General features: G+C 53.9%; 1 protein-coding gene across 3 annotated transcripts; it reads right to left on the minus strand.

Annotated features, from left to right (window-relative positions):
• Nucleotides 1-1,736: 1,736 nt before the first annotated feature.
• Il4r (interleukin 4 receptor) lies at nt 1,737-25,844 on the minus strand. 3 transcript variants are annotated; one of them, XM_055627414.1, is made up of 11 exons: nt 25,772-25,844; nt 19,241-19,327; nt 13,234-13,320; nt 11,901-12,048; nt 10,189-10,340; nt 9,311-9,462; nt 7,841-8,000; nt 6,445-6,544; nt 4,992-5,070; nt 4,525-4,574; nt 1,737-4,192 (listed from the first exon to the last, which is right to left on the minus strand). In XM_055627414.1, exons 3-11 carry the CDS (start codon nt 13,301-13,303, stop codon nt 2,659-2,661), a joined length of 2,445 nt encoding a protein of 814 aa, XP_055483389.1. In that variant the 5' UTR covers nt 13,304-13,320; nt 19,241-19,327; nt 25,772-25,844; the 3' UTR covers nt 1,737-2,658. The 3 variants fall into 3 exon arrangements, with proteins under 3 accessions (XP_055483389.1, XP_055483391.1, XP_055483390.1); XM_055627416.1 differs by lacking the exon at nt 25,772-25,844 and adding an exon at nt 25,078-25,163; XM_055627415.1 differs by lacking the exon at nt 19,241-19,327.

Below are 25,844 nucleotides of genomic sequence, written 5' to 3' on the forward strand. Positions count from 1 at the left end.
GGAGACAAGGCAACAGCAGGGCGGAGAATCCCAAGTGCCTACGGCTTGTACTCTGGCACCTAAGATATCAAAGGACCCCCATGAGATGGGAATATGAGCTAGCACTGATCCTAGCAGCTTCCTGGATTTGCAAATGAGGAGAGCCAGTGCAGGCAGCATTTGGGAGTGGGGTACAGAGGACCAGGGAAGAATCCAGAGATCAGAGCTTGAACGTCCAGCAGCAGACTGGAAGGGCTGGATGCTTTGAGACTGGGTCTCACTACAAGGCCTAGGCTAGCTTCAAACTCTCTGGCTCCCGACTACTGTTCAGCAGCTGCACTGCCATGACAGGCTTCATAAGCTACTATAGGCCTGAGTTTCTGTTTTCTGCTAATGTCCCCGCAGTTTCTTAGATCATGTTTCTATTTCTCAGAACATGAAACTGTCGTCTGTGGCAACACGATACAATAACTCAGTAACCTCCCTGAAAATCAGAAACAATAATCTAGTAATTGCCTTGAAAAGTCCCCAAGCGCTAGACCAATCGAATGAAAGGTTAATTAGAAACACTTTGCTTAGCTAGTCAAAATAATATTGTTACCTGGGCACTTTTTGTTAACACTCTGTTACCTGGGCATACCTTGGTCCTTGGACACTCCATGAAGTTCCCCCAACCCCTAGATCACCACCTACCAACCAGTCAGTTTATGACAAGCATGCTTCTGCTAAATGTGAACCAATCATGTAACTGAAAGCCCCACTCCTTGCTCAAACCATAATAAAAACCCAGCTTTGCAGCTACTCCGGGCCCCCTCCCTAATCCATTGCTTTGGACTGGACAGCAGGAAGCTCTGAAATAAAGGCTCTTTGTTCTTGCATACATGGACAGTCTCCTGGTGGTCTTTGTGATCTGGGCATAACATTTTTTAACATTAAAGACATGCACCACCATGGCCAGCCGAAGGGAGTTTTTCTGGGAGTTCCACAGGTGGGCTGGTAAGAATTCCCGGGGACAGTCAGCATATTCCTGTGGGAGTTAGTTCCCTCCCGTATGCAAATACAAGCAATGGGGATTTTAATCCCAGAGTTCTGCTTCTGCCAGGTGGGAAATCCGTGGGAGGTGTACCTTGGGGAGGCTCCGTTTCCTCTCAAGTCCTGCTTAGGGGTGTGGTAAGATTATTCCGGGGAGCTGGGTACAGTATCAGGTACCTGTTATCCCAGTACTCAGGAGACTGAATGGTGCGACCTGGAGGAGCAGTCTGAGTCACAGTGAGACCACTCCTCTTGCCTGAGATGTGGGGCCTACTGATTCCTTGCTGAGTTCGGCAACACACAGCAGCCACTGCCACCTCCTCTGGGTGCTAGGGAGCATCCAGCATCCAACATCTTTGGCACTTTGCCTTAAGGTGAGAAATAGAGGAGGACCTCTTCCCCAGAAATGTCCCTCACTAAATATAGTGCGGGCTGGAGAAAGGTGTGCCTCAGCTGCCCCCTCTGAACGAGCGCATCTGGGCACCAGCTATGGGAGGCAGAGCTGGAGTAGCTGCAGCCCTGCCCCATTTCCATGTCATCTCCTTAAAGCAGCTGCTGGAACCTTTTCCCAGGCTCCCTCACATTACACATTTCAGCCGCTCTGCATGGGCTGCCAGAAGGAGTTACTGTAAAGCGGCTGTGGGTCGTGTGTGTGTGTGTGTGTGTGTGTGTGTGTGTGTGTGTGTGTGAGAGAGAGAGAGAGAGAGAGAGAGAGAAAGGAGAACTGACAATATAAAGAGTCTTTATTGACATGAAGATCCACATGGTCAGCCCTGCCCTCCTTGCAAACATACTAGGTGTCGCAAAGGTGAGACATGCAAACATTGCTAAGCCTGGTCCCAGAACACAATCAGATTGCAGTCTGCCATCTGCCACCCCTACCACCCAGCCACCAACCAGAACCAGCTCCATCCCGTTCCCTTGCTCTCGACTTGGCGCTGTTAGCAGTGATGTCCACCAGGACCTGCCACTGGGCAGCTGTGTTTGTTTATCGGGATCCCCACTTCCACATCCTGGGAGCCCTGGCTTCAGATCACATGTGGGCAACCGGCCGTGACTGTGGCTCCTTTGGGCAATCGAGTTTCTTGGGTCCTTGTTGCTCTCCACAGCTGAGCCAAGCTGGGACAGCAGACTCTGCCTCCAGCCTGAGCCCACAGTAGCTGGCCAATGAATGCCCCCCTTGGGACAATACCTGTCCTCCCTCCCCTTCAAATTTGCACCAGTTTTTAGGGCCTCCCAAGCCACTTCCAGGCCAGCTCTGAGTTTCTAGGCCTAGCTTCCAGCTCAAGGAGAGTCAAGGAGCTTCTAAGAACCTTGGGTAACAGGTATATTTGGTGAGCAAGATGGGCCTGAGTAGGTACAGCAGCAACAGGTAGGAGAGCACAGGGCTTAGGAGCATCAGCATTGCTGTGGGACAAAACATACTGAGCCCCTGAATCCCTTGTGAGAGAGGTGAGCCTGGGCAGAGGTGGGGCAGGCAGCCAGGCTCCAAGCCCCTGGGGTCAGGCCAAGTTCACATCTCCTATTCACCAGTCTCTGGATTTCTGGGAAAGCTGCCAGCTGGGCCGCCTCCCAGGAGGTACTTCCCTGTCTTGGATGAACCCTGGCCTCAGCACAGACCTCGGCCACAACAGCACACTCCATTACCTAAGAAACTGCTGTGCACGGGGTGCCCGCAGGCACCTCAGTGGTCTGGCTGGAAAGAGAACGGCCAGGGGTCTTGCCCTCCCCTGACAAGTTTGAGGGTGTCCTAGTTGCTGAGGGGAGGCTGGCTTCTGGTGGCATCTCCCCAGGACAGCTTTTCAAGGGCCCCAAGAGGCTCCCCAGGGATTGTGAGCTCTCATCGTAGCAGCAGCCACAGCAGGGGCTAGCAACAACATTGATCTGGCCGCCTTCCTCCTGGCTGTGGTGCTGCTTCAGGTGGCCACACAGGTGGCAGGTAACAGAAGAGTAGACAATGCCAAGCCCCAGGTCATCCCCAAGGGGCTTGGTCACCTGATCTGTAGAAGGAGGGGCCTTTGGCCTGTCACCTCCTTTCAGCCCCAGCTTCAGATCAAAGCACTCTGGGGTGCTGCTGGGTGGGGCCGAGTTCAGAGGACTGGGTGGCAACTTCATGTCCAGTCCGAAGGTGAATAAGGGCACGGAGCTAGGAGACTGGTTAGGGCCAGGGTTCTGGAAAGGCTTGTAGCCTCCATGCCCTCCGTCAGTCCCTGGTTCTGCTGTGTGCGTGCAGGCGCCACCGTTGCTGAGCAGGCTTGAGAAAGCCTTGTAACCAGTGTCTCCAGAAGGCCTGAAGCAGGGCTCCCCGGGGTCCTGGGTGGCATTCTGCTTCACTGCCTGGGCGAACTCCCGGTAGCCACTGGTAGGGGCTGGGACGGGGCCAGCTGCCCCATGCTGCAGGATACTCAGGTGCAGGATCTGCTCCCAGCTTTCCACTTGCTGCACAGGTGGCCCTGAGGAATGGGGGTCAGTGGGGCTTGGAGGGTCCCCTTCTTCCAGGTGTTCAGCCTGCAGCTGTTCTGAAGCCAGCTCTCCGGGCTGAGGGGCCGCCGGGCTGCAGAAGTCGCTAAAACTACGGTAGGCAGGATTGTCTGTGATGACAGGTGGCGTCTGTGTGCAGGCCAGGTCGCTTGCACTGTGGGCTGAGCTTCCTGAAGGAGGGCCTGGGTGTGAAGGCTGCCCTGGGGCCTGGCACGAGGCCTCCTTGGGCCCCATGGGGAAGCAGGCAGAGGGCAGAGAGGCTTGCCTGATTTCTGAATGCAGAGGAGAGCACGACTTCCCCAAGCTCGACTGGCCAACGCCCCCATCCTCAGCCTCCAACAAGTCTGAAAACAGGTTCTCAGTGAGCCGGGCCATGATGTCTGCCTGACTCTCCTGGAAGCCACCAGCACTGTTTTCAGGTACTGTGCTCAAGTCCGCCTTGACCTTCTCCTCCTCCTCCTCCTCCTCCTCCTCCTCCTCAATCTCTACGGGGGCCTCAAACAGCTCCATACAGCGCACCACACTGACAGTGACATTCTCTGGCCAGAGGATGGTCCTGCTGACCTCCACAGGACACCAGGCTGCCTTTCCAGGACTCTGGGGAGGCCCCATTTTTGCAGCCTTCAGGGGTTCTGCCTCCTTCTTCACAACGTGCTCCAGCAAGCAGGGCAGCAGCTTGGTCAGACAAGTCTTCCAGCGCCTGCAGAAGCAATACATAGGATTCAGTTTTGCCACACTTGAAAAACTCCTGTTCATCCTCTAGAACCCTCTATGGAATCACCCTGTATTAATATTGGGGTGTGATAGACACAGCTTCTGATTTTACAGTCAACACTCAGTCTGTTCTCACTGCAGAATGGGAACTCAGCCACCCACGATTGCCTCCTGCCACCCTTGGGGCCAAGAAGAGAGAAGACAGCCGTGTGGGGGACAGGAAGGGGAGGGGCCCTGCTATCAGCTGAGCAACCATCTCATTCTCACACTTCCCAAACCCACAAAAACTACTACCCGAGTTCAAGTTCAGATACATACGGGCACTTGGTTGACTCCCGGCTTCGGGTCTGCTTTTCCCAGAGGGACACCTAAAACGGACAGTCAATGAGAGAGTGGGTGCTGGCCATCAGCCCAGCCCAGAAGACTCAGTGTCTTCAAGAGAGCATATGTGCCTGGACAGCTGAGGCCCACACAGGCCCCACAGAGCTCCGGGAGCCTCAGTTTCCCAGGAGTGAAACTGCATCAGGGATGACGAACACCCAGATCCTCCAGCTCCACTGTGCCATCCCTGACGCTGACCTGGCCCACAGGACACGCTGTGACCAGCAGAACATGGCAGGAGATTAATATCAGGCCCACGTGGACTCGGGCTTTGCCACTGTCCCCTGTGGTTTGTTGCCACCCACGCACCACCCTGCTTAGCTCTGGAGCCCTGGCAGTCCGCTCCTCGCCCCCACCCCACCCATGGCTGGGAGTTACAACACAGAACCCCTGCACTCGCCTACCTGTGCATCCTGAATGATGATGGCCACCAGGGGACTGCGTGCTGGGGTGGGAATTTGGTCCCACCACATTTTCTTAATCCTGAGGGTGGAAAGGAAGCGGGTTGGTCTCCGAGTGTACAGTGGCCAAGGCGCTCTTCCAAGTGTCCTGGCCGACACTCCTCCCAGGCCGGCGAGGACACGCTGATTCCATTTTGGATAAGCAACAATATCGGTCCTAACCATTCATTACCATCGCCATTCTAAACGGGGAGAGGCCCGGGGCCAGTGCGATGCTGGCAGAGCTGCTTTGCAGACTCACACTTTTGGCAGTCTCTCTGAGGACGTCTCTGCCCCCAGGGGAAAAGCAAAGACTCAAGCTGCACAGCAAGGATCCTGCTCTTCCAAGAGTCTCTTTGTAGGAGCAGAAGGAACATTCTACCACACTGTGCTGATTCGAAAACTTAATAGAAGGCTTGGGTGGAACTCAGAGTGGTATGTGTAAGGCCCTGGGTTCCAAAACAATTAAAAAACAAACAAACAAACAAACAAAAACAACAATGTAGAAGTGTAGAGAGGAAGGTGGGAGGGAAAAGCAAGGCTGGGGGTAGCAGGGAGTAGCCCAGAAAAGGTCCAGAGACAGCACTTTTAGGGTGGGGACATGGCCAAGACTCCATGGGAAGAACAGGCCATGTGCCTTTGAGAACTGCAGGCTGCTCGGTGCAGGGACATGGGATGGCAGAAGGGAAGGGCAACAGAACACAGGGAAACTCAGGTTCAGAGTCTGGCTCCTAGCTCAGGCTGACTGACTGAGCGGAGATCTGGCATCTCCTGCAAACTCAGCCAAGTGTGGGCACTTTCATGGCACCAGTCCTCAGTTGTTTCTAATCTCATCTCACAAAGGACATGACTCTGGGCCTGAGAGTCCAGGGTAGAACTCACCAGAAAGGAACCTTCCCCATTTACCAGCCCTTGCCCGGGCTCCCCGGGGGTCTTGTTCTCATGGCTACCCTGAGCCTATAAAGGAGCCAGATTATGGGGCAATTTGCCAGCCACCTGCTGGCAAGCTCCGCTGCCAGGCCTCACTTACATCCTACTATGTTCACTCCGTCTGCTCAAATACCTCTGCTCCTACCACATGCCCAGTGCCTGGACCATACTATGGGCAGTGAGAGGAACCCTCTGTGACAAAGAAAGACCCTTCCCCAGCCCCAGCTCCTTGTCTCTAGAGCACCCACCATTACTGGCCCCGGCTGGCTCTTCTCTCCAGAGCACAGCTACTGTAGCAGACCCTCGAGCCACTGGCTGACCCGCCCTGAGAGGCAGACTTCGGGCCCGGGATCCTTCCATCCTTGTCTCAGCCAGCACAGTGGCCATTCAGCGACTGCGTGAATGACAGCCGGGACAGGTAAGCACACGATCCTGGCCCTGCTCACCCAGGGGCCAGCTCAAGGCACCAGCCAGAGCAGGAACTCACTTGGTGATGCTGAAGTAGCACGACAGGCAGAAAACCAGGATGCAGAGGCAGGAGATGCCCACCCCAAGCGGGAGGCGCTGAGCCAGGGGCGGCTGGAAGGCTGCAAGGTGAAAAAGAACCATGAACCGGGAGCCCGCCCTGTGCCACGCGCAGCCCTCACTCACTCGGGGTTCCTCCCGGGACCCTCGGTTACCCGGCTGCAGACAGCCCTCCCACCAGTCTGCCTAACTCTCCCTGCTATGCACCCATCCTTGTCCTCACTGTTCCTGATGCAAGTGCAGATCACAACGGCTTGAAGTGCGGCTCTTGTTTTCCGAAGCCAGGAGGTCAAGTGCACTGGAGGACCCGAGGTCAGTCTGGGGGACCAGTCTCTATCAAATGCTTGCAAAGCGACCCGGGGCAAGCTGGTTACTCCCTTGGGGGTCTCATCTGCTCAGTGGGGAGCTAGAAACATAGGGGCTTTTCTCACAGGCTGACAGGACCATGTGATTTAAAAGCTCGCACAGTCAGTGTGAGCAGAGGATTGTCTTCCTTGTTCAGTGACTCTGAGAAGGTTTCTCTGACACAGCCTCGAACCATCTCCTCCACCCCTCCACTTTGCCTCCCTTCCTTCCTGGCACCGGCCTTCATCCGGATCCACTGGTTTCTCTGTTTAAGTTTGTGGTGTTCGATCAACTTTCACTCTTTTGTTCATGACGTGTGTGTTGGGGTGTGAGTGCAGGAGTGTCAGCCACGAGACATGTGTCTTGGTCCTTGCCTTTCACACAGTTTCAGGTAGGCCTGTTCTCACCAGTGTCTACACAGGCTAGCTGGCCACCAGCTTCTCCTAACTTCTCTGTCAGGATTACACACGCATGGTACCTCACAAGGCTTTTATGTGGGCTCTGGGGATGCAAATTCTGGTCCTCATAGCACTGAACCCTCTCCCACTTTTGACGCATGTCAGACCCCACCACCCCAGGGTTCCTTGCTGGAGCATTCAGTCACAGCTTGTCAATATTTGCTGAAAAACAATGTGTATCTGACAATAACAATGTCGTGTGTCTGCTCTGTCCAAGCTCACCCCTCCTCAGCAGTACCACTGAGTCAACCTCACACAACCTTCCCCAGTCCGGATGACATATCTGTTGCACGCTGTATACACGGAAGACTCAGACAGTCTGCAGCGCTCAGACCGACAGTTTCCCAGCGAACTCAACAGTGACCGACCGCCATGGAAACTGAGGGCCTATTTGTTACTGCAGCTCTCTGACCACTACACCGTAGCCACAGGGATGTATGGTCAGAGGGATCCCAGGACTGAAAACCCCGAGGGTCAGCCAGAGGGAATTCCTGACTAGAGAGTGTACTATACATGGCTGCAGCGATCCTCACAGCCCAAGGTCCTGATACTCACTGTTGAGCCAAGTGGTGCTGGGACTCCATTCACTCCAGAGGCCATTATCGAAGCTGTGCGCCAAGACCCTCACACGTGCCTGATAGTACACCCCCAGCTTCAGGGAGTTGGTTGGGAAGTTCAGCCTGGGTTCCACGTAGGTCACGTTATAGACTATGAACTGAAGGACGACAGGGGCATATGAGTGCACGGCGGGCAGGGACGCATCGTGCGGGTTCCTGCTGCCCCGAGGGAGCCCTCTGTGCTGGGCACGTGATTATTCCCACATCCCTGCCACCGCTAAGAGGTGTCAGCCCTCCCCCGACTCCTCCCATGACTGGCCACGTGGCAGCAACTAGTATCTGGACAAGTGGATTAAACTGGTTTTTAACACATTGTAAACTAAAGCTAAGCTGTATGACCCGAGTAAGTGACCTCAGAGGGGTCACTTTTTGCTTTCTGGTCATCTCACCGGTGGGAGTGCTAGGAAGGAAGGGTAGAGAGACATGGGTAGCAGGAAATGACCTCTACCTGCTTCTAAAGCAGGGGCCAGGCAGCCATGACAGACACCTGCCTTTCTTTACCTGATGACACCTTTCTGTGTATGTGGCTGGGGGAGTTTCTGTTTGTTTGTTATTGTTTGAAAGGGTCTGTGTAACCCAGGCTAGGCTGGAACTTCCCATCCTCCTGCCTCAGTCTCCTGAGGGTTGTGGTTACAGGCATATGCCACTACACCCAGCTCAACTCTACTCTCACCTACGCTCGAAAGACAGGTCACCAGGAATAACACACAAAGGCAAACGTGGCCAAGAGTGCGCCCAGCATGAAGTGACTACTCTGCCACCCATTACCTCATGTGTCCCCTGCTGGGCCCAAAGCCCCTTACTAACAGAATTAAGATGGCAGGGCTACATCCTCCTCCTGACACTATGGTCCGGATCTGGAATGTGCTCTAGGGTCCACATGGTAAAGGCTTGGTCCCTAGAGTGGAGCTTCTGTGGGATGGTGGCACCTAGTGTGAAGAGGGTGAGTCCGGGGGCATGTTCTTGGGGGCTATTTAGGCAGTGGGCGCATGCTTGTGTGTGCCCTTCTCTTTCTGTCTCTGCTTCCTGGCCACCATGAGGTGAGCGGCTCTGCTCTACCACGCTCCTGTTTGCCATGTGCTTGCCTCAACACTAGGCCCAGACTGTTGGGGCCAAATGACCACGGACTGACCTCTAGGAAATCATGCATTTAAATAAACCCTTCCTCTTACAGTTGGTGTTCTCAGCACTTTCTCTTAGTGATGGAAAACCAGCCAACACCGCTGCACACTGAAAATTCAGGACCAGGAAGGGAAAGGACATACGTGGGGCGGAGCCCAGCTGGGAATTAGCTCTCTAGGTCACTCTCCTGCCCCGTACCCTCTCCCAAGCCCCCAACTCCAAAGATGGAGCCTTCCTTCCAAGCCCTGTTCCCAGACGATGACAGGGACCCATGGCGTCCACTCACTTCTGAAGGGTTGTCTTCTCTGGAGATGTTAACCATGTAGATGAGCTCGCTGTGCAGGAAGTTGCTCGGAGGGTATGGGTTGCTCCACGTCAGCAGCCATGCATTGGAGATGTTGGTGTGGAGCGTGAGGTTGCTTGGAGCCGGGGGCTTCACTGGGGAGGAAGGGCGTGAGGGGCTTGAGCCCTGAGGCCTGTTTTTAGTGTCCCTATTAACAACTTCATCTCTTCTTCCATTTTAGGGAAGGCTGGCCTCAAACTTCCTGATCCTCCTTCCTAGACTCCTCAATGCTGGCACTATGGGAGTGTGCTTCCTCACCAGCTTCATCACTTGAGTAATCCTACCCATGAGATCACAAGAGTGGAGTACATGTTAAAGCCAACATGAAAAATGACTTCAAACTCATGCATGGGTTAATTCCAGCAACTTGTAGGTCTCAGCATCTATTCTAACCACAGACAGGAAACCGTGAGATCTTCAATTCTGCCTCTGGCGCTGAGAAGCTGTGTGACCTAAGGCAAGCTGCGTGCCTACAAAACAAGGACAAGGGAGCTCTTCTGGAAGCTGAGGTCCAGATAAGTAATGTGATTTGCCCTTGGTCACACAGCAACGAAGTCTTGCTTTAGATTCCTGTTGTAACTACTCCTTCGTGGAGATGTAGCTCAGTGGTAGAGCATGTGCCTAGCATCTGGAATGCCCCATCCTCCATAATACAAATAAACAAACCATCTAGGGGCAAGCTTGTAATTGGGATTGCTTCGGGGATTCCAGGCAGAGGAAGGTCAGCCTTCCACGGTCAAGGTCAGATGACAAACCATCCGCTGGCCTGCAGCCGGCGTGCACCCCACCTCCCTGCACTGGAGCACCCAGCCAGGCCTTACCCCTATCACTGGGCCTGAAGGAGCCGTACCACAGCAGTCGCTGCTCAGCCCACAGCTGCAGCTCGTATGTATCCGCCTTGACCAGGTCAGCTGTGACCATGTGACACGCACACGCCGTGCTGCCGAGGCTCTCAGGGATGCATGTCCGATTCCTGCGGGCACAGGCAGGATTGGAGAACGGCCTGTGGTAGCCAGCTTCCCAGTCACCTGACAGGAAGACCGGAGCAGCCAGGACCGGGGGGGGGGGCGGGGGACAGGACTTGGGGTTGCTGCTGACCACAGCTCTTGCCCACCACATTCTGGACACCTCTGGACACTGCGGTTTTGGCTGCAGACCTCAGTGCCAGGACTCAGGTCATCTAAGTAATTCATGGTGTCCCAGCAGCCCTTGGTTTACAGTGGACTGTGATACACCTCCCATAGGCCCCTGCCCTGTGTACATCAGTATAATTCTGCCAACGGGACACTAGGCAGGCCACCCATGTCTCATGGGCTGGACCAGGGGCCAAAACTCATTTTCAGTAAAAGGTCAGACAGGAAATTGAAGGCTTTTGAAGACAATATCGCTTCTGTCACCACAACAAACTGCTGATGTAGACCTCAGGCAGCCACAGACATGACAGAGATGAGTGAGATGGTGTGTGCTAATAAAACTTTATTCATAAAAACAGTAGTCTGCCCGCTGTGGTCGTGTGTGTGTGGTGATTCCAGCACAGAGGCAGGCAGATCTCCGTGAGTCTGAGGCCAGCCTGGTCTACATAGCAAGTTCCTGGGATCCTGTCTCAAAAAACAAACAAAACCAAAAAATAAGTAGTGGCCAATTGACCTGAAGTCCACAGTTTGCCAGTGCCTGGTCTGTGCCAATGTGTAAACGCACAGCTCGCATGCCTTAAGGCAATAAGAGAGTGCAGGGTCACCCTGCAGGCATTAGGGCAGTGTCCGTGTAACTCTGGGTGCTCTTGAGTGCTGGATCTGCGGACTTGGTTCTGTCCTTGGCACAGTGCCCACAGAGCACCTGGAGGCCAGGGAATGACCCAGAGCGAACCCTGGATATCATGCCTGCATGCCCTGCCACCCACCTTCACGGCAAATTCCACAGCCTTGTCCCACGGCTAAACATGCTCAGGGGTCACCAGTCAAACTGTTCCGTGGTTCTAACACGTGGATCTTGGGGACTAAACTGAAGCCATCAGGCACATGCCTTTGTCAGCTGAGCCATCTTGCCAGCTTTATTTGTGGGGTTTTTGTTTGTTTGAGACAAGATATAGCACCAGCCCTTGCTAACTTTAGGTGCAAAAGTTAGAGAAGTGCTGGTCTAGTCCAATATTCCAGCCACACGATACATTAACCATGGGTCCTGAGCCCTACATTGTCTTCTGTATCCTGTGTGTGTGTGTGGGGGGGGGATTTCGCTGGGGGTTGGTAACGGTCATCCATCAGGCAAGCACTCTACCACTGAGCTACCTTGTCAGCCCAAGCAGGCCTAGAACTCGTGATCCTTCAATCTCAGCTAATCAAGTTGCTGGGCTAAAGGTCCACCAAGCTCCAACTCAGCTCAACTGTGTGGATATGTTATCTCAGACCTGGCTCCGCCTCAGACATCACTCAGTAAGCTGCCGAAAACCACACAGCGTGGCACATCCTGGTGCTCCTGTGGAGCAGCGCAGGCCTGGACAGACCTCCTCCGGGAACTGCCTCCCGACCCTACTTACTCGAAGAACTCGAAGAACTCGTAGTTCAGCCAGTAGGACAGGCGGAGCTGAGAACTGCAGTCAACAGCGCTGTCCAGCTGCCATTCACAAGTGGAAGAGTTGATGTAGTTGGAGAAGCAGGTAGGCTCGCCCAGGACCTTGATGCTCCCTGCAGACAGGATGGCCTGAGCAGTGGAATCACAGCCAGGGGCTCCCCCCACCAAGGTCAGAGGGAGGCTGGTACAGATAGGACCAAGAACACACGCCTGCACACGCACACATGAGCACAACAGACATAGAGGCTGGGGGCCCGTGGAACAGCCAGTGAGTGTGGGGTCTTGCTAACTCTTGGGTGACCTGACTGCTATTTGGGGCCCTCAGGAACCTTTTGACCCAAGCCGTGCAAGGCGATGGTCCAGACAAATTCACAACTCACCCTCCAGTGGGTGTGGCCTGCCATGCAGGAAGTGTTCATACAGCAAACAAAATTCTGATCTCCTGACCCCCCTGTCCTCCCTCCCACTGCTTCCCTGGGCTTCCATCACACAGAACACTCTACCCTTGTCTGGACCTGGGGCAGAATTTTGTGTGTCCATTTGTGGTTGCTGTTGTTTTAACAATGTCTCTATAGTTACCCCAGGCTGGCCTCAGACTCACTGTGTAACCCAGGATGCCCTCAAACTCACAATCCTCCTGCTTCAGTCTCCCAAGTGCTGGGCTGACAGGTGGAAAGCCACACCCAGCCACATGGATGAGAAACCTTGAAGTCAATTTTCCATGTGTCTTCATGATGACCTTTCTAGACTGATCCAGAAACTCTTTGCCTTTCCAAATCTCCACGAAACTCTGGTCTCAAGTCCTTTGTTCTGACTCTGCAAGCTCCTCTGACTCAGCAGCCCTGTGACACGTTCCCCAACCCCATGCCAGGCAGGCTCTCCCCAGGTGTCGGGAGGCATCACCAAGAATGCACCCGCAGACCCTGCCATGCCCTCCGTTGCCTTCCTTCAAGTTGACCCACTGGCTCTTGGGCACACTTGCTTTAAATCGCAATGCCCTCCACCCTGCCTCCCACCCCTCAGGCTTCCCTTACTCAGTTCTGAGCTGTGTTTTCCCACCATCTTTTGGCATAACCTTTGGTATATAGCTCAGATTATTCTCTGCGCGATTCCAGGGCAGCCTCAATTTTCAACTTGGATTAGCATCAATGAAAATAACTCGTCAGGGCCATATGTCATCAGCTGTCCCCCCTCTGCTACCACATAATCCCCACAAGGGTTTTGTTCTGCTCAATGATGTACCTCAGGCCCTTGACATGTCGTTAGGGCTGATGAATGGATAAGAGTTGATGACTTACCGCAGCCAGCCACCCACAGCAAAACCAGACAGCTCACAGAGGACAGGAATTTGATACAAAGCCACCCCATTGGGGACACGGAGGTGCCTGCAGAAAGAAGGGTCGGTGAGTGCTGATCTGGGATCAGTGGGGTTCATTTCACTCGTGACATAGCTCCCATCCCCCATGTCTCTCTTCCTTCTCCACACAGAGTCAAAGACCATGTATACTGGCTGGTTTTGTGTGTCAACTTGACACAAGTCATCAGTCATCAGAGAGGAAGGAGCCTCAGTTGAGAAAATGCTTCATGAGATCCAGCTGTCAGGCATTTTCTCAATTAGTAATCAATTGAGGGTCCAGCCCATGGTGGGTGGCGCCATCCCTTGGCTGGTGGTCCTGGGTTCTATAAGAAAGCAGGCTGAGTAAGCCATGAGGAGCAAGCCAGTAAGCAGCGTCCCTCCATGGCCTCTGTATCAGCTCCTGATCCAAGTTCCTGCCCTGTTTGAGCTCCTGTCCTGACTTCCCCCAATGATGGATGGTGATCTGGGGGTGTCAGCCAAATAAATCCTTTCTTCCCCAACTTGCTTTTTGGTCATGCTGTTTTTGTCACAGCAATAGAAACCCTGACTACAACACCCTGCCACTGTTCGCCTGTCCCAGGAGAGCTGTGGCACACAATCACGACTTTCTCAAGTTCAAATCCTGGCTCCCTCCCATACCAGCTGTGAACCTGAGCAAGCTGCACCCGGTGCCTCAGTTTCCCTATCTGCTAAGTGGCCATCTGCTGACAGCCCTATCTTAGTGGGTGCTGGCAGCGTAAATAAGCAGACAAAACAAGCAGGGCCTGGCAGCTCTCCAGCCGGCTGGCTCAGGAATAAAGGCTCAGTTTGGGGGAAGACAGGGAGGTGTCACAGGGAGGGAAATAACATGGAGACCCCGAGTCCAGGAGTGCTCGGGGCTGGGAGCAGCTTAGTGCTTGCTTGGCATGCACCAGACCCTGGTTTCACCTCCAGCATGAATGTGGGGGAAGGAAGGGAGGGGGAGAGGCTCAAAGTAGAAGGAAAGAAAGGAAATGGGGGGGGGGGGGAATAGAAGAGAGAAAAGAGGAGAGGGAGGGAGACGGAGGAGAGGAAGAAAGAAAAATGCTGCAAAAGGAGAGCTGTGTACCATTATCCCCCCCCCCCCCGCCCCGAGCAGCACTGAATGAGTGCCCAGTGTGGTCCCTGTCCTTCCCCTCCACCCCCCGCTTGGGTCTTGATTTCCAGGTCATATCTAAATTTGCAGCCCCAGAACCATTTGACCCCTGAGCAGCTGTAAGCCCACAGCTGGGTTCTTCATCGTCTGGAGTTCTATTTCCTTCTGCTTCATCGACCTGTCAGGCTAGGCCTGGCAGAGCCCCACAGAGGAAGCAAGGCACAGGGTGGACATCCAGTCACACATGAGCCCAACTCCAGCCACCAACGGCTCATGCCATCAACAACCCTGCTGGCCACCGTCCTGGCGGTGCAGTGAGCACTCAAGGCAGAGAAGTGTCCACACTGTCACCAGTGGGAATTCCTGAAGTGACTGTGCTTGGGAGTGACGCAGCCCTCAAGCAAGGCCACACAGTGACCCAGTGACAGCTACTAGACTTCTGCAGCTATTGCAAACCCGAGGGACTGCCTTCTCATGCCAGTCCATCATAACCCAACCGTCCTTACGCGCATGTCTGCAGTTTCAGACTGAGGCGCCTGCTGCTCCTGAGGAGAAAGGTCAGTTTCAGGAGAGTGAGCAACAGATGAGCTTAGCGGAGTGTTCAAAGAAAGAGGAAACTTGGGGAGATAACGGCAAGGCTCGGGAAGCCCAGCCTGGAGCTGAGAGACGTCTGGCACGGTTGGTTTGCTGATCTGGATGGGGTCACAGTCCACACACTGTGGATGGTGATAGAGGAAGACATTCCACATCAACCTTTGGCCTCCACAAATGCACGCAGGATAAGGGGAAACTGGTGGTTTAGGGGCCCTTGCTGTTTCTCTATCATTTTAACAACTGCATTAAGTTCCAGAACAGTCAGGGCCACGCAGAGAAACTCTGCCTTGAAAAACCAACCAACCGACCAAACAAACAAAAACATTAAAAAAAAAAAAACTGCATTAAATCTCCAACGATCTGAAAATAAGGTTTAAATTTAAGAAACAGGAAAAAAAGAAATCCCAAGCCCCCTGTGGCATGGCTTCTAAGGCTCCCCTCATAATCCCGAGGCCCCACAAGCCTCCAGGGCCCTTGGAGCAGTGGTCCTTCTCACTGACGACTCAGGAACACTCCAGTGAGCCATGTCTGCCCCCGCCCCCACGTGCTGAGGGCTCCCCTGCTCTGTCATCACAGAACAACCAGCCCTGCCTCAGTCTGGACAACCTACACCCTGACAAGGGAGGCTAAGCAAAAATGTTTCTGGCTCCAGCACAGGGATGATGGAGAGAGAGAGAGAGAGAGAGACTGGATTGGAGAAAGGAGAACGGAAGGGGGCCAAGGATGAGGCTCGGTAAAGCTCATGCCGAAACTTACAGAGGGGCCTAAGTTCCATCCCCAGCCAAGAAAATGGGAAAAACGAAAACAAGAAAAGACCAGAAGAAGCAACATACAAAGAGTTGATAGCTTCAACCCACAAAGATCCTACAAGCCAGTGTGAGAAAAACAGGCGAAGTATACAAACAGTTTACCAGAGAGGCTGGGACAGAAGGAAGATGTGGAACCCCACTAGGATGATTCTGGTTTGAGAAATGGATGCAGAAGGGGTAACCTGTGGCCAGGCATGGCAGTAAATGCCTGTAATTCCAACATCTGGGGGGCAGAGGATTCAAGGCCAGCCAGCAAAAACACGGTGAGACTACTAACCCCTCTCTGAAACAGAAAAGGATCTGGTCGTTTAAATCATGTCACCAGGGGTACTCTGGATCTGTCCCCAGGAGGGCATGAGAAGACAAGTCTGTGTCTGCCCCCATCACTACTTTGTCTTCAGTGCCCAGAACGCTGCCTGGCATATTATGTAGTGGGCGTTCAGCAACTGTCTGTTAGGGGGCGAGTGGTGAAAATTAGGAGAGAACAGACTCAAGCATCTAAACACAGACCTAGGGCCATGCCTCTGCCCAGATGGCTACATGTGATGCTGACCGTGACCCTAGCCTACTTCTCATACAGCCTACGAGGCAGGTGCCGTTAGCATGCCATTCCCTGGCAAGAATGCAGAATGCCACTCTGCATTCTCTGAAGCGCAGAGTTGGTGGGATGCCTGCCAGGGTCCCAGAACAAGAACGGGAGCCACAGTCTTCGGGCTTGACCACCCTGCTGCCTCCTGAAATGCTGTGCAGATGTCAACATCACGAGCTGCACATGAAGAGGAAGCAGGGTCAAGAGGCTGTGGTGGCTTCTGAAGCAACTGACCCGAGATTCCGGCCGTAAGTAGGCCTGCAGCTCCCTCTCCACTTCAAGACGGCTGGGCTGGGCTGGCTGGGGGCCAAGGACACATTGCTCCTAAGCAGCAGCCACTGGGGTTCCCAGAACCAGTGGCCACGTCAGCAGCCCCACCTCAGACAGGGAGGCAGTGCAGGCCAGGGTCCCTATCTGTGCTGCCTTAGCCCAGGGAGGGGCTGGCATAGCCTGCTCCTGCTCCTGTCAGTGGAGCAAGAAGCCCATAGCCCCTGCCTGCCTCCCTGGGTTTCCATTCTTGTCATAAGTACTTCAAAGCACCAACTATGTACCATCTCCTACAGTTGTAAACACCACTGTTCACCTCCATTATTGTTCTTCCTTTCCCTGGGGACAGCGGACTGAACCCAAGGTCCGGTGCATGCTAAGCAAGCACTCTACACCCAGAGCTAATGCCCAGTCATGTGTGTCTATGTATTCTTTTGAGTCAGGGTCTTACTACATGGCAGAGTCTGGCTTTGAAGTTCCATCCTGTAACCCAGGCAGGCTTTGAACTTGCAAATCTCGCGTCTCGCTCTTGAGTGGCTGGAGGCACGCACCAGCAGCTAGCCTCATTCCTTTATTCTTTTAACAAGTACCCGGGGGGGAGACGAGAAGATACAAGTGTTAAGCAAACATGCGATTTCAGGAAGGATTCTGTGGCTGGTGGTGCGCAGGATCTAGGTGTCAGGGATGCAAGTTAGGCCAGGTGGCAGGCAGCTGCACCAGTGCCGGCAAAAGGCTCCAATGCTCTCACCGGGAAGGGATGACGGGGAAGAAGGACTGAAAACCTCACCATCAAGAATTGCTAACACAAAGGCCCGCTGTGGTGGTGAATGCCTTTAGTCCCAGCAAGGGAAGGCGGAAGCAGGCAGACCTCCCGGGAACCAAGACTCTGCTTTCAAGGCGCCTCACAAAGGCAGTACAATTCCATGCCCATATTCTCAAAGGAGGCCTGGAGGGAAGGTTACTGACCCACCAGACAGCAGGGAGGGCCTGGAGCTTCCTGCCAGCACCTGAGCTCTTGGCTGGAGTGAGCTGCAGGTGCAGTCGCAAAAAACGAGAGGCTGGCAAGGCTCGGGTGGAAGCACCATCTACCAGGCCGGAGAGACCAGGACTGTCTTGGGGCAACAGGGAGCCACTGAGGACCCTCAAGAAGCAGGAGAAGGAGGCCCTGTTGGAATTGGAGAAAGGGCAGAGCTAGCCACACTTGATGAATGGTGCAGAGGACAGTCCTGGGGCACCCTGCCACGGAACAGCCTACAGGAATGACACGAACTGTGGACCCTCGTCCGAGGGAACACTGGCCCCAGAGGCAGAATGTTCTAGCGGCTTGGAGACAGCCTGAAGTCCTGAGGAGATAGGTTCTAAAGCCCAGGAGGCTGTGCAGTGACTAAAGCCTCCTCCAGAAGCGACAGGGAACAACCACGGGGACAGAGTCACCAAATGCTAAGCGCTCCTTGACAGTTGACAAGGCCAACAGCACCCTCAGGATCCCTGGAGCCCATCGTATGGAAAACTCTAGAAGCCCAACAGAGTATCTCGGTCCAGCTGCTTTCAGCACTCACTCTGGCTCATTATCCTTGCGCAAGCCCTTTCCTTGTGAGCTCTGGTGGCACCTCTGTGTCACCCTGTTCCTGCTGCTTGGCAACCCCACGGCAGCCAGGACTACCGCTGTTCCGACATCCGGTGTGGGTACGAAGGACTTCCATGGAGATATGGAGACATGTTGATGCACGATGACCCCTCCTCTGCTAGAACTTTCCATCTGTGGCCCACAGCAAAGCTTTGGGCAGAAGCCAGCAAGCTGTGATCAAGCACCACGGTGGTCATTTACTTACAGCTCCAGAAAAAAAGGATGCATGGACCTCCTGAACACTGATTAGATTCTGTCTGGTGTGGTCTGGCCTCCACTAGGCTACCGCCAGAGATCTGCAGAAGGCAGCACTGTGGCTCCTACATGTCGCCAACCCTTCCACCTCTCCACAGCTGCGTGCAGCTTCCCTCCCGCTTAGGGACTGAACCCTGACACCAACTGAGAAGAACGTCCGTGCAGGTGCATCAGCTCCATTTTGGAGATGGAGCAACCTGCGCCCAGAGAGGTTCTGAACCTGGCATAAGGACGCACAGTTGGTGACAATTGTGCCTGGGATCTGAACCCGGGCCATCTGCCTGTGTAATTCTTGGTCCAGGGTCTGGGAGAGAGGTAGCAGAAAGTGGTCAAGCCAAAATTCAGGCTCTGCCACTGTTTCCACTCACTTGACTAGTGGTAACTGGGACTTTGTACCCATTCCCCACACCCACAGCAGACAACACTGGGTAAAGGTAAATCCCCATATGCCAGTTGCAGACAGGTGTGGTGAGGGCAAGGGGCCCTCATCTGCATTCTCCCTGCTGTCTCAACCCTGTATTGCTCTGAGCTGTGGCTCAGAGTAACTTCCATGTGGGCACAGACCCCGGAGCACCTAAGATAACAACGGCTCTAGGACAAAGTGCAGCTCCACCCTGACCGCCCAAGACCTGCAGGCTGAGGTCCTCTCAGAAGGCAGTTTTTCCTCTGGGAAGTGGGAACAGGTTCACTTGCCTTAGTGGGAGATTTCAAGACAGCAATGAAACTGACCATAGCCTGGTACAGGGCTCATAGAGCAGTGAGGAGAGAAAAGTCTGAGACCTAAAAGAGAAAAGAAGTGACAGCTGTCATGACAGCAGGAATAAGTTTCACTGGTACAAGCTTTCCCACTGTGCCATACAGGACCTCCAATTCCATGGCATGCTGGGGGCGGGAACAAACCTCAGGGTGAGGAGTCAGGACCATGTCCTCAGGAGATGGGGTGACTGACATGGCAGCAGAGGATCTGCTGTGAGGTACAGGCCATATTACTAGCCAGGGCTTTGTTTTCAGGGAGCTGACAAAAAGGCCATGAGGGGTTGCCCTGCAATCAGCCATGAGGACAGAGCCATGAGGACAGAGCCACGAGGCAGGATCCTGTTCAAGGCCACCTTGAACACCATGGTGAGAGTTATCTCATAGAAACGAGGAAAGCGAAGAAAAATGATGAGTCACGAGGGTCAGGCTACTGTGGGATCTGCAGAGGCCACAGGCCAAGGTGCTCGGTCTGCAGGGTTCTCAGAGACCTATCCTGTTGTCTAGATCCCTCAAGCATTCACACAGGTCTCTTACACTCCACAGCCATCTCCCCAAGCTCCCTCTGCTGACCTACAAGCCTGGGGAGGACAGTAGTAGGCTGTTTGATTCCATAAACAGAGCGCTGCCTAGCCTGTGCCTGGCCTGGTGGCCAACAATGAAGTAACTACTAAATAATTAAGTTGCGGTCCCCATGTGGCCATCATCATTCGTTAGTGTCCCAGTGGGTAGGAGCTGACCTGAGATTCTAGGAGACCCTAGCAAGAGGGAAAGAATGACAGAAGGGGTCCCCACTCCAGAACTGGCACCATCAGGGCATGACCACTACCATCACCCAATAATGGGTACCATGGTCATGTGACGGGAGGTGGGCTGGAGATGCCTCCTCACTTGCTCATTAGGGTGCCAGAGAAGATTCTAGAACTTCTAAAGTCCTTACTACCATCTTCCTCGATGGACAGACGAGAAGAAAAACAGCCTGCTCCTTCTCCTGCTCTCTAGGTCCCCAAGTCTGCCTTGGGCAGTCCCACTCTCCGGGTCACCTACACCGTCTCCTTCACTTCCCACTCTCCTCTCCCAGCACGGCCTTCCTCAGCACACCTTCCTGCCCACTCCTCCCTCCTTCCACTGTTCAACCAGCCATTTCCTTCCCGTTCCCTGAGCTTTGCCAGCTCTGTGCCAATCCTCAACTGAAAGTCCCTCAAGGTCCGTGTCTCTTATCTACAAAAGAGGAGGCAGCGGGACTGGAATCTTACGCTGTCTCACAATATCCTGGCCAGGTGCTTTCCCACTCTAGGGCTTTTGCCTGTGCCAGCCTCCCTGCCTGAAATACCAGCCAACAAGCTTACGCCTGAGGATGAGCACAGAGATGATGGGTCCGCAATGCCTGACTTCTTCACTATCGTATTTACTTTCCTGTGACGCTAGGGACCAGACCCAAGCCCCATACGCACAATTCAAGGCAAACAAGTACTCTAACACTGAGCTACATCGCCACCACAGACAGGCAGGGCAAGCCGTACCCCACTGTATGAACAGCAAGGAGACATGCTCAGGATCCCAGTCCCGGAGCAGACTGAGTGCTAGTCTCCTAGAAGCAAACTGGTACGAAGTCACTAGAGGAAAAGCAAGCATGGCAGGCCTGGAGTGACTGGCAGAGAGTAGGAAAGCTCAAAGGTAGTGGGGAGGAACTCTGGCCGGTTCACACAGAGGGAGGGAAGGTGGCATCCAAAGTCTGTTGCATCAGCTTGCTGTGCATCTAGTCTGCTCCAAAAGCTAGGCCAAGCCAACAGAAACCCAAGGAGAGCTTTGAGTGGGAGTGGGGGTGGGGGCTGGGAGGATCAGGGCCCACTTAAACAGGAAGTAGCTGGCTTGGTTAGTGGACTCACACTGACTGCTATGTGTTTTGTTTTGTTTTTTCCTGTCTAGGACTTCACTCTCAATAGAAAACATACTTTTTTTTTTTTTTTTTTTCCATACAGCATAACTTGCTATGTCATCCAGGTTGGCCTTGAACTCAGGATCCTCTTGCCTCAGCCTACCAAGTGCTTGGAATTACAGGTGTATGTGTTGAACCTTAAATACCTCTATCATTGGGGCTGAGGGGGTAGCTCAGTGATTAAGATACTTGTCATGCAAACACGAGGAACAGTGTTTGGATTCCCAGAATCCCTGTAAATGCTGGGTGGATGTGGTGACCCATCCCCAACACACGGAAAGTAGAGATGGGGTATCCCAAGTCAAGCTGGCCAGGGACACTAACACCATCTGCAAACTCTGGGGGTAAACTCAACTGTGTCTACAAGGTGGACAGCGACTGAGGGAGACGCCTGATTTCAACCTTTGCACATACGCATATGCACGCCTACACATATCCTTCCAAACACATCAGAACATCCAGAAAAGAAAAATCAGAAAATCCCTTTTAAGAGACCAACAGATTTTCCAGCATTGGGACAGAAACCACCCGTGTCTACCCACAACAGCCTGAGTGACCAGACTTAGAATCCAGCAGCAGAGATAACAAAAAAAATTCCACTCATCTCAAAACACTTCAGAAGCACGCACTGCTTCCAAAAGCTCCCGCAGCAGAAACAAGAAGAAATTAGCAACTCTCTAGCAGTGACGGATGGCCAGACGGCACAGACTTATTTAGAAGTATACTGGAAAACAAGAAAGACTGAAAACAACAGTAACCTCAATCGAGACATTTCAGGTAGGAGGAAACATGGATGGGAAAGACAGAAGGCTTCCCCAGATTGATCGTTACAAATGCCAAAGGGCTGCAGGCTCTCACAAACCACGACCGCAGACAGCACGAAATAGCACTCCAGACAGATATAAGGAGAGAGTCTCCCTTGGCTCTTACGGGAAAGGCTTTATGTGGGACCCCAACCAAGTCAAGTCAAGTCCAAACCCAGACTGAACTCAAAAGTCACTAAAGGTAGAGGGTACGCCTGGAACAGCTGCCTCGGAACAGCCTGAACTGGAGGAAGCCTGGGCTGGAGTGAGAAAACGGTCGGTACTTCCAGGAGGGCTGAACCAGGGCCAGGAATGTGAGGTTCCCGTAAAGCCAGTCTCAATGATCACTCCCAGAGTGGGCATGTGGTGGGACCGTGCTGTCCCAGAGGCAAGTGGGCAGGAGACTGGAACTCTGTGCTTGGGGGGACACCCAGCCCAAGGCCATGGACGTGGCTCTTCTCCCCAGGTTTCACTTCCTCTTTTGAAAAGGCGGATGCCCCTCTGGCTGCCCTAAGAAACCTCAGGCTGCCCAAGTTCTTCAAAATGGACCCGTGAATGGCGTTTCCCAGATCCAAGCAAGACAGTCTTGTTCTTTTAAACTCTCCTCTCTGTCAGGAGGTTTGGACAGGGGTTTAGTGCGGAGGCTTGTGGGTGACCAGTGTCACTGTATCAGCTGGCAGGTCTCTACACCATCCTGTTTTCTTCCTTGGCGATTGCAGCTCTACCCAACATGCACTTGGCTCCTTATGTATGTGCCCCTCCCACCCTTCACCTGCCTTCAGGCCTTCCTCACTCTCTGGGACTGTGGGGAAGGGGCACAGCTCACAATAATCTGCAAATTGATCGGATGGAGGCCTGGCAGCATTCACATGATTACTGGGCAGAGCACAGCCAAGTAAAAAGCTGATCTTGGTGGGTGGGGAAGGGGCTCACCTCGTAAACCTAATTTTTATTGTCTGTAATCAGTGGTGAAGATAGGAGGCTTGACGTGTGATCCTAAATAGAATTACTGGACTTCTCTGTCACTTCATCCACAAAACTTGACTGTCTCACAGTCCCACTTCATCCACAAAACTCGACTGTCTCACAGTCCTTTTAAACTGAGTAAAATAATTCACCTTCTCAGGACTGTCAGCTTCCTGAGGGCCTTTCCTGCTGGGTCACTCAGGGTTTTGACCCTGGCCTGTTGGTTGGCACCCAACACACATGGGGGTTGACCTTCATTCTGTAACTATTTCTGAGGGCTGGAGGGTCTTGGTCCCAGAGCCTCCTCCTTCCCACCGATCCCACGAAACCCACTTCCCCCCTTCCCAAATGCACACACATCTACAAATCCTCAGCTGGGGGCCCCACTCGCTGACTCCAAGAAGCTGTGGGCCCCACAGCCAGCATGAGTCAATGGTGGCGGCACCTGGAACTGTTTGACATCAGCACTTCTTAGAAAGGCAGGCTGTGCTTAAGAGACTGAAGTGCACTCGTAGCCCACAGACTGCAGGAGGCCCCGGGCCATGAGCCCAAGAAGCTCCTACTGCCCTTTTGTCCTTCCCGTCTTTCTACCAGACCCCTGCCTGGTCCTGTCACTGACTGGCCGTGCCTGTGAGACCCCAAGAGCTTAGACATACCGTCTGCCCTCATTGTACGAGATGCCACCCGTGACCGGCAGGGCTGGCATTACCCCTCAATCAGCTGCAAGGCTGGTGTGACCTGGTGACCCTGCCTATTCCTCAGAACAGTGGAGCGGGGCTGGGAATCTGGTCTGAGAGTTTGTTCCTCTTGGGAAGTCTAAACTGCAAAGCCTCTGCCAAACACCTCATCTTTGGCCTGAAACAGCACCTGGCAAGCCTGGTCCCTCGGAGCAAAGAGGCAAGGAAAAGAATGCTATCCTAAGTGGGAAAAAGACAACCGTCTTGTCCTCCCATGGGCAATGGTTTAGAAAAGCCATTTCATGAACATTCTCATACCTACGACAAATGGGAGCTTCGGGGAGGTGGAGTGATTGTCTTAAGGTCACACAGGTGGGAAGCAGCAAGGTCAGATCAGAAGCTGGGCCCCTGTCTTCAGTTCTACTCCTGACCCCTGTCACGGTGGGCACCAGCACAGTACAGTGGCACATGGGAGAAGAGGAGCCTCCCGCCCCTGCCTCTGCCACTCTCTGATGCAGGACGCCCAGCAAGGCCACTGCAGGCATCCGTGGATGTCAGTATTTTCACTTTGCCAAATGAATCCTTGGTGACAGTAAATACTGGATCACTTAACAATCCTGCTATCCCCCAGGTGTAGTTTTGAATGGGCATAAATGACCTCATGGAGCCTCACCACACGCTAGAGTGTTCTCAGACTGAACTTGGACTGAACAGGAAACAAATCAAGCCTTTGCTGGGTTGGGAGCTCTGGCTTTCAATCTCCCAAGCAGACCTCCTGTGCCACGAGGATCTCACGCCATGTGTAAATGTGTACCCCAGCTGGGTCCCTGCCCTAACCCCCAAAGGCAGCAAAATAGGGTGCAGTGTGGATGAGGCCGAGCATTCTCTTTAGTCCACAAGTAGCGCAACAGTCACTGCGCCTGCCTCAGGAACAACCTACCTGGCTGCCTGGCCTTCCTCAGTCTGGGATGGCCCTGAGACCTCAGCACTTCACAGCATAGCCCAGATACTAACCCCTCAGATGGTCACAACCCTGCACAATTACCAGTGTGTGGTCATTTGGGCAACTCACCCGGGATTCCCCATCCCTGCCCTGAAGATTCAGGAACAAGGCCAGAGCCAGGAATCTGCCCTGTGACTTACCCAAGTCTCCCAGCAGGGAACCCAGGGGCTCCTGCAGCACTGTCTTCCTTTCCACTTACCTGGCTCCTCTATGCTACTACGCGGCACGGTGAGCTTTCCTACCTTCTAGCTTTTGCCCATGCTGTACCCACAGCTCAGCATGCCTTCTCTTGCCTCCCAGCCTCAACCTGCCAAAGTACTCTCCCACACCCCAAACTGACTCAGGGGTTGCACTGCCCAAAGAAGAGGTGTCTTGCTCATTATACGTACTGCCTCTGTCTCGAGTGTTCTCCCCTCAGAGAGCACGGCCTAAAACCGCAAACGGAGCATCGATGAACTGGCGTAGTGGTCACGTCCCATCTCTGCCTCAGTGTCCCCCTATGTGGTCATGACTCCTCTGGCTGATTCCTAAGTCCTTGTCAGGACTGTGGAATCTCATTACTCTCTTCTGGCCAGATAAATACACAAGCCTCAGTTTCCCCATCAGACGTTAGCTTGGGACAAACGTCCCAGCAAATGTCCCCAGATTCCCAAAAGGCCACCTGTAGGGGGAAGACCACAGTGGGTCCCACACCTCCCAGAGAGCTGGAGAAGGACAGGGACCAGGAGTGCTGGTTTGGGGACAGCACTGAACCACAGACTGGCTAGCTTATACAACGGCTCGCTGGCCACAATAAACACTCAGGTTCCTGGGTTACTGAACCGGAACCTGGGAGGAGCCGGCCAGTCCCGGCTTCTAGAAGATCTCCGCAGCGTCCCGGCGAGGACCGCAGAAGCTGCCTGGGTTCCAGCGGGCGAGGTGTCCACCTGCCCGACCCGCGCCCGACGGCAGCGAACCCGGGACCAGAAGGGGAGCCCCGCAGCCTCACGCCCACCCGAGGATCCGCGGGCTCTAGTTCCAGTCCTGATCGGTCCCGTGGCCACCTCTAGTCGGACCGGAGTCTCCCCCACCGCCCGTTCCTACCTGCGAGCTCAGGCTCCACGCGCCGCGCGGGGCTTTCCTGCGCGCTGGGACCTCGCCCGGCTTCCCACACAGC

The sequence above is a fragment of the Psammomys obesus genome, unplaced genomic scaffold (genome assembly GCF_907164565.1).
Source record: "Psammomys obesus unplaced genomic scaffold, mPsaObe1.curated_primary_1811, whole genome shotgun sequence".
NCBI lineage: Eukaryota > Metazoa > Chordata > Mammalia > Rodentia > Muridae > Psammomys > Psammomys obesus.